General features: G+C 36.9%; 1 protein-coding gene across 1 annotated transcript in view; it reads right to left on the bottom strand.

Moving 5' to 3' along the window:
* Window positions 1-1,072: 1,072 nt before the first annotated feature.
* The window catches only part of LOC149550086 (mediator of RNA polymerase II transcription subunit 33A-like), a 226,544-nt gene continuing 213,195 nt past the window's right edge, over window positions 1,073-14,421 (bottom strand). The window contains exons 11-12 of the mRNA XM_089793231.1: window positions 2,700-2,906; window positions 1,073-2,617 (exon numbers count right to left, since the gene is read on the bottom strand). Coding sequence (XP_089649357.1) covers window positions 1,506-2,617; window positions 2,700-2,906 — 1,319 coding nt within the window. The 3' untranslated portion in view covers window positions 1,073-1,505. The remainder of the gene's footprint in view (window positions 2,618-2,699; window positions 2,907-14,421) is intronic.

Raw genomic sequence — 14,421 nt, 5'->3', positions numbered from 1 at the left:
CTCCAAGTCTTCTCCTCTCCATGATGCTTGGATTGTTGGCCCATCGTTCATTCTTTGGCATATCTAGCTAGAGAGGAATCGTAGAATCTTCCAAGATGTTCGTCTTGGTGTTATGCATCTTTGGTGGAAGATCTCACATTCTCTTTAGGAAACTATTCAAGTGAAGTGTGCGCTAGATGGGAGTATGGATCCTATTGATCTTGCTATATGCAATCGCCCCAATTTTCATCTTCAAGATAGGGTTGCAAATCAAAGGTATTAAAGAGTTACCAGGCAGTCTTGGCAACAGAGGAAGGTTGGGTGAATTGGGATGGGCATTGGACGACTCCTCCCCATGGAGTTCTGAAAATTAACACTAATGGTTCTTCCCGGGGGAATCCATGCCCTGCTAGTATTGGGGGTGGCTCGTTCCAGTTCTGGTGACATTAAATTCTTTTTTTTAGTTCATAAGAGTGATTACATTGACAATCTCATGGAGGCTCAAGCCATTTTATATGTTGTGGAATAGTGTTGTTTGCGGGGATGGCACAAGATTATCTATGAGTTTGACTCCCAAGTGGTGGTGAACTCGCTTTCCTCGCAGAAGCTTGAGGATGTTAGTTAGCATCTAGCCACTATTGTTAATCAGATTCTTCTCTTTTGTACCTCTCTTGAGTTCATTAGGTTTACTTACATTCCTCATGAATGGAATAGAGTTGCTAATTGTTTAGCCAAATTGACTTTTGGTCATGCTCCAGGATGGAATATTATGGATAGGGGGAAACTTCCCTTTGAAATGGTGCAAGAATTTGATGAACTTGTTGCTCATGATAGAGCTCTTTGTTGAGCTCTACTTGTTGTAGTCCTTTCTGTCTTTAATAAATTTTTGCCCCTCTTTTTCAAAGAACAAAGTTTGAGATGCTGAAAAGAAACACCCTCTGCAATTTTAACGTTGACGAGACCAAACCACATTGATTACAATGACAATGACATCATTATAACTAGAGAGATTTCATCTTTTATGATATATAATGCATGCAATCAAGAGAGTGTGTAGAGTTCAATCGAGAGGTGAACAAGACAAGCAGCCAACTACAAAAAATTGCTTTAAATCCTTTTAAATTACTTAGATGTCATGTAGATTTCCAAGTACACTGGTTATGATCCTGCTTAGCTTTGCTTCTGCAAAACATTAGCACACTGTTTCCCTCCCTGTTTAGCATATCAGCAGTGTTTGTGGCGGGCAAAATTTGAGTAAATGTACAGACTTTGGCCATTATATTTGCAGGACACTTGTACTTTTTCTTTACTTCTTAATGCATACTCAATATTTAGTCAAATAGAAGAACATTTGAGAACATGAACTGATGAAACATGTATTCTACTGAAAGTTGCAATAGTTATTGCAAGATTTGAACTCCAAGAAATTATGGAGCACAATCATAATTGGTGCCAAGACAGCACTGAAAGCCACTGAATACACTAGAGCACCTCCGATGAGATAAATAATCACAAGACAGGCAAGTCTAATAACTAGAAACAAGTTCAGCAGCTGCACTCATGGCTAGAGGGCCTCCCCTCTCCAATAAAGCGAGAGCAAGTTCAGGCTCATGCCACCATTTCAACCTTGTGGCCAGTCTTTTTAGAGTTTCAATACTTACTTCACAAATCCAGTTAGGAGAACAATTAATAACCATTATAAGATAGCCCAATACATATGCTCTCCATGTTGGATGTTCACATCCCATAGACATGTTCCCATCAATTGCACTTGCTAGAAAGTCCATGTGAGCCCCAACAATTTGTGCCCTCTTCTTTGAAGATGATGAAGTGCCTACTCCCCACGTGCAAGCTCCACAAAGAAAGGAAAAGTGTGCTATTGTATAGCCTTCTAGCGTAGAAGCACTGGCTGCACTTTTTGTCTTCATTTTTTCAGACAAAAACCAAGTTGGCAAGGTTTCTTTATAAAGCATTTGAACAAGTTCCATACCACCAGAAATACAGAGTAAGGAAGCTCCCAGGGAAGAAGCTTGGTTAGCTCTTTCTAATGCATTTTCCAATGACACATTTTGAGATTTTAGGCGCTGTGAAGGTCTAAGGGATTGGCCATAATGTTGGCAATTCATTCCCATAGTTACAAAATCTCTTACCGTACCAGACACAAGTGAGAGAATCTCTTCAGCTACAAACATTATGTCAAACATTGAGCTATAAATGCGCAGATAAAGGATGCCAGGTGCCGCTGGAGATGTACCAGAGGGAGAGGAGTGTGAAGGGAAGCCATGTCCGAGCAATGCTCCAATTCCACCATGAACTGTCATCTTTGACATGAAATTGTCCGTAGATCCAAGAGTGGCAGCAAAGCAACTTTTGAGGAGCTGTACAACAGCCTGCTTATCTTGCATGAATACAGTACATGAGGAATAAAAGACAATAAAATCATGCCACCTTCGGACCTTTTGACACCAAAGAGCTGCAACAATGGGCATGCAAGGCCATGGACTTCCAGCTGCAGCAGTTTCCAAAACTGAACCAGCAATACCAGTCATTAATTCTGAATGCTTATCCAGCTTGAATGTTATTGTCAGACTTACAAGAGCTGCTAATGGCAATGGAAGGGTAGCTGGTGTATTTCCACCTGTTAAATTATACATAATGAGTGTTTAAACAAATCCATGCATTAAATCTATTGTACAAGGGCTAAGAATCAAAACTAATACCTATCACAAGGCTTGGTACATGAACACCTGTGTCAGATAGTATCTCCTTTATCACAGCTTCAATCGACAGAAGGTTTGCAGCAGGACTTGGCCAATCAGTTCCATTCATTGATACAGGTTTCCAGACACCTCTAGTAACCTCTGCAGAAAAGTAGCTGACTATTGTTGCAATGGAAGCTGGAAGAAAATCTACAAGGTCTCGAAGGCCTGCATTTGAAAAATATATAGAAGAGATCAGTCATGTTATTGTAGTACAATTGCACCAATTTGTTAAGGAATCATCAAAATTCTCATGTCATTGTAACTTGAAAATGCAATGGAAAGTGCCACTGGTATTTGTTTAATATCTATTGTAATTTGTGTTGCATATCTTCCAATATTGTCACACAATGACAACAGCCAGAGTTGTTTGTTTTTCCTTGTAGTAAGGAATCTGTTCTATGTTGTTCAGTCTAAAATTAAAAACATTAGAGTGAGTCCTAAAACATTCCCGATGAAATATAAGGTACAATTCCCAGTAGTTTCAGAAGGCTTCATAATAAGATACTGCAAACGTTATTTCAACAACTCTGGAAACGGATAAAGCTTCTTCATAAACATATTTGTGTATGCAAGCTACATCATCCGTTATGTTTGAAGCTAAATTTTTCCAGGTAGATTTATAGCTAAGCTTTAGCTCTCAAAAAATATATTGTTAATCTGATATTAGCATGAACACTTCATTTCATCAGAAAGGGACGTGATGCTTCCATTAATCTAGTTCCTTAGATTGGTGGTAATTAATGGATTTTACTTCACACTTCAGACAATCTAACAAAGAATGTTATATTTTGGAATTTGTAACCTTAGAGATCTGGATGAATGTATATTCTTATTTTTTCATAAAACATAGATCAAACTATTCTTGATTTGTGATATTGCTATCAGGATTTAACTGTGTGATTTTGAGTCAAACTCATTGACCCATGTTTCATGAGTAGTGATTCAACATGAATCCATCTCTCATGAGAATAAATAGAACACTTAGCACTCAATGGATCTAGGTGATGCTCATAGGGGTGAAGCACCGGGACTTCCTAGGAGGTCACCCATCCCAGTACTACTCCAGCCTGAGCGCGCTTAACTACGAAGTTTCCTCCATGGTTAAACCCAAAGCTTGCAACCCCATTTGCAAAACCTTCACCAAGTGTTGTGCCTTATGAACCATTCATTAGAAAGCCCCTTAAGCTCATCAATTGAGAAGTAGGAGATAATTTCCACAGTAAGTCAAATTGTGATATTGCTATTAGGATTTAACTATGTGATTTTGAGTCAAACTCATTGACCCATGTTTCATGAGTAGCGATTCAACATGGATCCATCTCTCATGAGAATAAATGGAACACTTAGCACTCATTGGATCTAGGTGATGCTCACAGGGGTGAAGCACCAAGACTTCCCAGGAGGTCACCCATCCCAGTACTACTCCAGCTTGAGCACGCTTAACTATGGAGTTTCCTCCATGGCTTTGGGTATGTAATATCCCCCTCTAGCAATGAAATTTTATATTAAATCACAATAGAATTGAAATATAAAATAAATAAAAAATATTAAAATATATATTCAGCAATTACTAATTTACTACTACTAAGTAAAAGAAATAACTATTAATCAACAGCATTATTGAAAAGAACATATATAAAATATTATTACAATTATTTAACCACCCAAAAGTAAAAGGATAATGACCTTTGTCTGCCATTAAATAAAGATTAAATATAAGTGCACTGATAGTCATATATTGCTTAGAACAATCATGGCATTACCAGTGCATACAAATAGAGGGTAAGCACATATTAATATTGGAACTGGAAGCACAGACAATATTAAGTGTCAGGTAGTAATTACAGTAGAGAGGGAAGCGGTCAATAGTTAACAGTGAAGATATTAATCGAAGTATGACTAAGCAGCCATTGTGGCTATTGCTGACATTCAGAATCCAGTGATTATCAAGTAAAAGCCCAATAATAATAACAACAAATATGGAAGTGATGTATCGGCAAAAAGAATTAAATGAAACATTACAAATATCAATTACATATCAGGTGAAATCAGCGTGTAATGCTAAGTTGAATTGAGGGAATTGTTATCAATATTAAGGCAACGCTGATATGAGTATGTAGCAACAATTAAGTCATAAAGAATATCCAGAGATCATTTGCATTAGTAAGTGTGCCTCAGAATTATTAGCGCACCAGCATAGAAGCAATATCATCTGGTGTAAGAAAGCGATTATAATTCATCGACACCAATTGATATTGATAAAGACAAGACCATTAGCATACACATCATAATCCTTCGCTCAATTAGGATTGAGAATTAATAATCAAAAAGATACGATTAACTATTGAGCTCTCAGTTATCACCGATCATGAATATGATCTAATGTGAAAGGTTATGATTAGTGAAAGGATACGAGTCATCTTTTGGCATCGTGATTGATAGCTATTGTGGTAATATATAAACACAGAACTCACAGCATAGACAGACAGACCAGGGGAATAAGGAGAAAAAATATAATAGGTGCTCTTCAGAAGGAAGGAAAAAAGCAAATAAAAGAAGATTGAATACATTAATACAGTTTACAAAAAAAAAATGTTATTGAATGGGAAAATAATATAGTTTTATTTTGAGTCAGAGAACAGCAATTATCAATCCTACAAACACTACAGAATATACACCTAAGTATATACAGTCCCTTATCAGCATATTAGGGAAGAGCACAGCCTTGCGATTATAAATACATTATTTCTTATCAGTTACGAACAGATAACTCCAATTCTTGTTAATGAGGGATTAGGCATAATTAATATTTACATACATATTCATGATATATATAAACATAATTGCATATAAAATTTTTTTTTTTAATTCTGCTATTATTTAACTTATGGAGGGAAGTGTGTGATGTTGCCAAGGAGGGGCTTGTATAAATCCAAGCAACTAGATCTTTGTCCCCAGATAGGGTAGGGGTCGGTGTTCGTAAGCCTTGATGGATGCAGACTTTGACCTATAAATTTTGAGGGAAACCATAGAAAAGTTGGTATCCAGGCAACTTGGACAGCACCTACACCTTCCATCCTTAAGCCAAATAGTAATACAATTGGATATTTGGAATTATTGTTATATTCTTAGGACTTATATCGTCAAGTTTGGATTATATATGTAATAATCGTGTCCAACCTTACTAGGGGACATTATAGGGTAATCATGGGAACCCAAACATTTTTGTTGTAATCATTTCAACAAAGAAACATATAATGCATTGTTAGGTCAGGGCTGGCCGGTAGCAACCAAACTTGATCACAACCCAAAGAAGAAAACTATCTCCTAAGAGAACAAGGGTATATAATCTATTTTGATTCCCCTATAATGTCCAACCTTACTAGGGGACATTATAGGGTAATCATGGGAACCCAAGCATTTTTGTTGTAATCATTTCATCAAAGAAACATATAATTAGGTCAGGGCTGACTGGTGGCAACCAAACTTAATCACAACCCAAAGAAGAATACTATCAGTATCTCCTAAGAGAACAAGGATATATAATCTAATTTGATAAGTCAAGTACATAGTGATGAAGCAGCTTCCTTCAATTCATCAAGTTTCGACTCTGGAAGAGAATGGATCAAACTCTAAAAAAGAATAAACATATCAATGTTGATGGAAACAAATGAATGGACAGAGAATCAGTGTTTGATGGAAACAAATGATGAAGTAATTTTGGAGTTACAATCATGTCCAAAGGATGAAATAAATTCTCTTAGCCTATTTCATTCATGTGCAGAGGATCATGAACTTGGAAGTATTTTTGTTACACTTGAAATTTATTGTAACTACAGATATCAATGAAGATGAACAGCAACTATTTGATGATAACTAGCCAGGGAAAAATGAGTTGGAAAAAAAGGATGTTTACGTGTTATGGATGTTGTCCACAGTTTGTGAAAGAAAATAATTTTGATAGAGGTATTCAACTTTGCAAAGAATGCAAAATTATTGACACTGCATCTCAAAGAACTGAGGGATAAATATTTAACATCAAGCATACTAGTATTTGTCATCATGTCAAATCGACTTTACAAAATATTTTTTTTAAAAGAAACACAATAAAAAAAATAAAAAAGAAAAAACATGAAAAATTTGAAATAATACTAAGAGAGGAAAAAGTGTTGTGATTGTACAACCTATAAAAAACCATTGTACAACCTCCAAAACATATTGTATGTACTACTCTTTTATCTCTTACCACCATCCTACAGTCCATGCATTGTACTTTGTATGACCTTATTTTCAATTCATCATACAGAATGTTCACTTTCTCATACAGCCTTTCATTGTACAAACTCCATATTATAACTCTTCCGTTTTTATATTGTATTACTGCTATATTAGAATAATATTATATTATTTACCTCATGATGGTCATTTAAGTCATTGTATCTGGTCACTTAATGTATCTTCAGAGGCATCTGATCACTTAATGTATTTAGTCAATAAGATAGTTTAGTATATTTCTGTTTCAGTTGTCAGTTGATTGTTTCTTTTAGAAACATTGTATATGTCTTTCCTTCTTTTAGAAACTTACATTTCCTTTGTAATTACTCATTGAATATCAATCGATTATCCTTTCATTGTATTAAAGCCAATAGGTTAGTTTTCCTAGTTTCATATCTTGAATTAAATTCCATGAGTTTTTAACAATTTTTTTATGAAGAATTATGTAGAATCCTAGAAAGCTTTTAGAAATTTCGGGAATTTTTTTTTTCCCCATTTTTTAATAATAAACAAAAGTTTCAAAAATAAGGGTTTTTAAAATTGCAGATATCTGATGATTTTGAAGGTACTACATCTTTTTGAATTTTACTTTGCCTCATTCAAGAGATTCTGCATTTGCTCATCAATAGAAGGTTTTCTGATTTTTTCTCCACAAAAAATATGGCTGGAGGGTTTTCTGATTTTTTCCCACCTAAATTCATCGATTTTTTTTTTCTTGATTTATTCAAATAATTATGTATTATTTGCCTCATAATGGTCATTTAATCACTTATTGTATCTGGTCACATTATGTATCTTTAAACGTATCTTGTCACTTAATGTATATAGTCAATTAGATAGTTTAGTATATTTCTATTTCAATTCTCAGTTAACAATTGTTTCTTTAAGAAACACCAGCGTTTCCGTTTTATGACTTGCACTTGCAACTCAGTCGTTCAACATAAGAGTCCTCCAATTGTACAGTTTCAAAAAAAAATTGTTGTACAACAGGATCAATTTTCTACTCTGCAGTGGAAGACTTTTGTTGTACAACACGGTACTTATTTAGTTGTCCGATCTGATGGTGATTTTCTCATTGTATGGCCTGAGTATTCTTCATAGTCTACATGTTTTATTATCCAGCCTATAAATTCAATTGTACAGCCTAGTGATCAATATCCTCAGCAATGTACAACCTTTCAATTGTCTCAACATAAGTCTGCACTTGGAAGTCACTCCAAGAAAAAGTCTATTCTCAGTAAGCATTCTCACAAACAGTCTATACTAGGAGTCATTCTCAAGAGTCAAAACAATGTATTCTTGGGATAGTATAGTCACGTTGTATTCTCAACCACAATCCATTCTCAAAGCTTCCACTATTGTGTGTAGTCAAGCACAAACAACATAAATCTCTGTTGCACTACTTGGCAATCACTTGGATGCAGTACTTTTAGCTTTTAGTGTGAAACCAAATGAGGTCCCTTGGTTAGCTGATCCAAAGCATTATTTACATATTGGCATATATTGATTAAACACTTCAAAATCTCTATTTTATGGCTTTGTTAGTATCATATTTTAAAAAATCATGAAAATGGTGTGCACCATGGTCTACGTGGTTTTAAAGTTCATTCTTTGGACTTCATGGTGGATGCTACACCCCTCAACCCACCTTGTATTGCAACTAGGACTTGTCAGCGGACTAATAAACTATGTCATAGAAGCTAAAATAACAGATTCTTAGCAGTACTAATGCTTTAACAATTCAAACAGCTCTCCAGCTCATGCTGCAACTGTGAAAATTTTAAGAATGCAGACTCCTCACACTGCATTCTCTACCAAGCCATAGTCGGCAGGGAAGGCTCCACCAACACAAGACTTTTTGGAGGACTTCTCTGGTTTGCAGCAGGATGCTCTGATAATGGTTTCTACTATTTATGGCTTCTGTTCAAATCTCTCTGCCTCAACCAGTTTGGGGCTTTTTGTGGATGTGCTGGGTGCTAGTCCACCTCTAGTTGATTCGGGAGTGGTTGTTGTTCCTGGCACTTATGGTGGAAGGGTTTCTACCATAGCAATGCTCTCTAGGAATTCTTCAAAGAGACTTGGTACTTGACCAGCTAAGACGGTGAACGAGCGAATCCACCCACAGCCTTCTTGTGTTGTTGTTGGACGAAGCTTTGCTCATGTAGCCAAAATGGTTGCTGGACAAAGTTGTTCTGTCGAAGGAGAAATCTCCACACCTCGCTTCCACCAAGATATCCTCTGTGGTGGTGTGTGGTGTGGATGTGTTGGATAACGTAGATTTCTGCCAACACTGTAGGTCGGTTTGTAGATTCTCTAGTTTTTCGTCTTCTCTTCTGAATCTTCATTGTTGGTGACGAATTCTTGGAGATCCCTAGTCTCAGGCAACCTTGAGCTTTTCCCTTGTGCAAAGGTGTTTTATTGTTGCCTCTCCTCTTCTAAAAATCGAATTTTGGTATTGAGCAAATTGTAAGTTTGGGGGGCCTAGTCCTTGGCCAAACCTTGGACAATCTCCTTTTATCCTCTTATTGAAACACTTAATGTGCGTCGAATATGGTTTCATCTCCCCAATCTTCTCCTTCAGTTTTAGTATAACACTTGTTTTGAAGCCATTATAAATATTATTGGTCATTTCTTAAATGTGAATGAGGCTCCGGCTACAATGGGTCTCTCTACCTTCGCTAACATTTTGGTTGACACTGACATCTCCATAGCCCTTTCATGAGCCATGTCATGTCCCCTCTTTAGCTCTATCTAGCAGTATCATGAGAGTTAGCCTATTATGGGGTCTCGTAGGTTGGCAATGGTGATCAGGGACTTAGTCAAGGTTTTCAATGTCCGGATTGGGTATTTCAAGCAATAGTAGATCAGTTGAGAGCAATTCCTTGATTTTAGGAGGTAGTTCCTTGATTTTAGGAGGAGATTCCTACCTTTAGGAGGTTTTGACATTTTTTAGAGTTGAGGTTCTATGAGATCACCCCTGATCTCAATTACAAGAGATTTGGGTGTGTTTCCTATCTTTTAGGAGTATCCCTAGATTTGAGGATGAGACTGCCAGTTGGCCCAGGTTGTCCAGCATCAGTCATAGGCAGGTGAGAAACTCAGTTTCATATTTTGGAAGTGTTTGGGTTGTTTCTTGGCTACTTGGAAAATATTTTAATATATTTAAATATTCTCCTAAATTAGCATTTTAATAATTTAAATAAGGTTAAGTGTTTAGTCATTTTGGAGAAATAAGGAGTTTTTTGGCTCCATTTGGATCGATGTGCCTATGTGTGATTGCTCGTTGGAAAGAGCTTAGACTCTACTATTTGATTATCACTTGTCGGGACTTATTTGATGCTTGGAGCTATTTGTCATTAATAAAGTAATGATTTCTCTCTATTTGGACACCTTATTTGGGAAATAATGTTATATTATAAAGTTTAAATGAAATCCACTTTAGGTTTCTTTTAGGGTTCGATTTGCCAATGGAGAGGGGATATAAGGAGATGGTAACCTAAAAGTGAGTATCTTTATCATTTTATCATCCTATTTTGGATGCCATTGCTCTGAAAGAGCATTCCTCACCTGGGACACAAACCCTAGTGCTGAGAGAAGATTTGTTGGGACGTACCCCTCAACAAGATCAAATTCGAAGGTTCCTATGCATACAATTCGATCAAGGCAGTGGATCGGTTTCTAGTATTGCAGTTACACTTTGTAGGCACTGGATTTTTAGGGAAGGTGGCCACTTTGGTTCAGCCTGGAGTTTATTACAGCAGCTCACTTGGATCCCATTTTCAGCTAGCATCCATCTTGTTTGAAGCACATCTGTATTGGTACTATTTTGGAATAAATCAGACTCTGTTGCTATGGTTTTAGAATCATTTCCGGATTAGTATGTATTGTTGCATATTATTTCTCTCACTTCTATTTATCAGTTATTATTTATTCATTGTAATACCTATATTCTGAAAAATACAAAAAGAAACAACATTCTTCTACAACTTCTGTCTAGCTCTATAAGATCAAAGAAAAATCTACAGAAAAATATAATTTATATAATTAAATATTATAGCAGCAATAGAGAAAATATCCATTTGGGATATTTCAGTGGTATCAGAGCTTGATCTTGCCAGCCTATGGATTTGATTACAAATCTATGCATCCAAGAGATGAGATACATAGATTTTATACGCGCAGGAGAGCTCAACTTGAGCAAGGTTTTGGAATTGAACAAGGAAATACTATGGCAGATGAACAGAGAGGAAACACACAAAACACCACTGATGAGGATGAAAAAGAATTATTGAGGACTCTCATCAATACTCAACCTATAATAGTCCAGACGCTTGAGAGGCTACAGGAAAATTTGGAGCGGATAGAGTTGGACAGGCGAAGAGGCAGGCAAGGACGCAGTAAGTCTGTGTCAGTTGTTGGAAGTCATAGATCTCATACGTCGGTTGGGAGCTCCCTTCACTCCCAAAGATAGGGACGTCCTCGTATGCCTGCTACGGATAGACCCTTGCTTCCACAATTTTTACCTAGTGAGCGGCCAGCACAGGTTGATCCACCTAAGATGGGATTCCAGGAATTCGTCAAAGCAACCACAGTTGAGTGGAGAGCTTTACCCCCAGAGGTTAGGGATGTTTTCCCTCTTCCCCAATATTGTTCACAATGTAGGGATACTACCAAGTTCAGAGGAGATAGAGGCAATAGGCCATAGCAGAACAATGATCTTAGTAGAGCTACTAGGAAGATTTCATTGGCTACTTACGATAGCACTAGTAATTCGAGTGCATGAGCTTGGGTCCACAAGCTGGACATTTATTTATCCTTACGACCCATGCCAGAGAGAGAGGCTATATAGTTTGTTGTATTGCATTTAGATGGGGTTTCCTATGACTGGTGGCACCGTGGTTTGGTTACCCAGGATCACGCTTTGATTCATTCCTATGCTAAGTTCACTGAGCGGCCAATTACTCGATTTGACTGAAAGGACACTGAAGTCTACTATAGGGAGTTGGCGCATCTTAGATAGACTGGACATGTAGAGGCGAATGTTAATGAGTTCCAACGCATTGCAGTTATGGTACCTGATATGCCCTAGAAGCATAGTGTGATGCTATTCATTGAGGGATTGCAAGACAGGCTTAAGGGATTGGTTCATGCTTTCCAGTCGGCCACTCTTAAGGATGTTATTGATGTGACATTGAGACTAGACACCACTCCTACTTATCCATTGGATAAAAGGCCATTCAGAGATTCATGGCCTCCACAGAAGGCCAACACCTCACAGCTTAGGGATGGTCAATCAGCTAGACCTCCTAGGATGGACCCAGAGAGAATGATTTGAGGGGGAAGAAACTAAGCTTCTCATGCAAAGAACCTTGGAAGCCAGGGCACGATTGTATGGGGAAGGGCAAGGTTCATTTGATTTAGGTGACATCTGAGTTTGGTGATGAGGAGATACCTGATACTGACACTGAGAACAGTCTCGAGGAGACTCATCAGGAGAAATCACAATTGGAATTGGACATGCCAGAATCATTGGCAGTAGCCAAAGTGACCATGGCTACCTTCTCTGGTTATCCCAGATTCCACACCTTTCGACTGAAAGGTACATTATAAGGCCAATGAATCATAAGCTTGGTCGATACAGGAGCTACACATAACTTTATTGATCAGAAATTGGTTTGAGAAATGTGGGCTACAATTTGAGATATTTGAGGGTTTTGGAGTAAAGGTTGCAGATGGTGCAATTTTGGGCTGCACTAGAAGGATCTCACAGCTTAGTATTCAAATGGGGGATTTTACTTTGACAGATGACTTCTATATTCTACCCTTGGAGGATTATGATGTTATTTTGGGTATGCAGTAGCTACAGAGTATTGGAAGGTATATTATTCATCACCACCCCATGCAGTCAGAGTTTTTGTATGGGGGAAAGAAGGTGATCTTGAGAGCAGCTTCAGAGGTGGACCTGTAATAACCCCAATAGGTTATAACTTCTTCAAACACCAAAAATCTTTATACTTTAGTTGTTTGACATTTCGTCAAACACTTTGCAAGCAAGCTCTGATACCACTATAATAACCCTTCCTCAAATCTGCCCTCAAAAAATGCTGATGAAAGCTCAAGGAATTTCATCAAACAATTCACATGCAAGGGACGTATGACTGATATAGTATTTCAGCTAGCTTCAATTGACTTTTTCTTCAATTTGCATCAATGAGAATCTTGTGCTAGAAGACTACAATGGACTACGCAATGACCTAACATGAGTGTGCTACTAATTTTGACAATATTCAGTGCATATATATGATCTAAGCATGAGAAATGAACACCTACAGCCAACTGACATTTTTACAAACAGTTGGTATGCAAACTAACTAGCTGATAAATAATGATATTAAATTGCTTAAATGACACCAGCAACTATTATCTTCTTAATTGCAATGAAAAAATACAATGCTCATGAAATATGGCCAAGACTTTGGCATTTACATGGATTACAAAATGATAATGCTGGTACAATGCACACTTACAATTGAAAGCTTATAACACCCTAAAAAGCAATACTACCAAAAGAACCTGGTTGTAGATGGCTGTAATAATTTCCTTCAATGCTGCCCCTTCTGCTTTGCGTTTTTCGAATTGCTTTTTCGGTTCCGCTTTTTCAGACTACTTTTTCGTACCCGCTTTTGCAGCCTGTTTTTTCGATTCCGCTTTTTCGAACTGCTTTTTCGTATCTGCTTTTTCGGATTGCTACTATGTTGAATCTCAAGACCATATCTTTCAATGGCGTCAAGATTTCCAGCTTGAAGGGATTTCGTCCTTCAAACTATTGAGATATAATCTCCAGAAAATTCCCCAATTTCTTTGATTTTTCCAAGCATGCTTAAATGAGAGCTATCCTCTTTCTTTTAATCCCTTCCTCACTTGCTCCACGTTTCCGTCTTGCCAATGTGGGATAATACATGAGTTTTAATATTACTTCTTTTTTTCCTTTTACAAAGTCCATGTATGTACTCAAAAAGGGAACTCTTGATTTTTTTTATAAAGTGACTTTATAAAATATTTTATAATTCAAGTCACTTTATTAAATTAATTAAATATAAAGTTACCTTTTAATATTTATTTATTTGATAACTTTATAAATAATTAACTTAATACCACTTATTTATTTAATTAATATAATTAATTACTCATCCTCATAAAATATTCATTATTTTGGACAACCTAATTAATTAAATTAATTAAATCAAACTGCCTCCAAAATGGGGACATGACAGTCTACCCTTCCTGAATTTGCTTGTCCCCAAGCAATGGCTGAACAATAAACCAATGAATCCGCCTGGATCCCAAATGTAGTCATGAACTATACCACTGTTAATTAACATAGGCTCCTGCAATATCCTCTGCA

This window comes from Cupressus sempervirens, chromosome 7, assembly GCF_028749045.1.
Source record: "Cupressus sempervirens isolate cs-2001-9-10 chromosome 7, ASM2874904v1, whole genome shotgun sequence".
NCBI classification, from domain to species: domain Eukaryota; kingdom Viridiplantae; phylum Streptophyta; class Pinopsida; order Cupressales; family Cupressaceae; genus Cupressus; species Cupressus sempervirens.
Note: the sequence above shows the minus strand (reverse complement) of the source record. Positions and strands in the feature narration are given on the sequence as shown.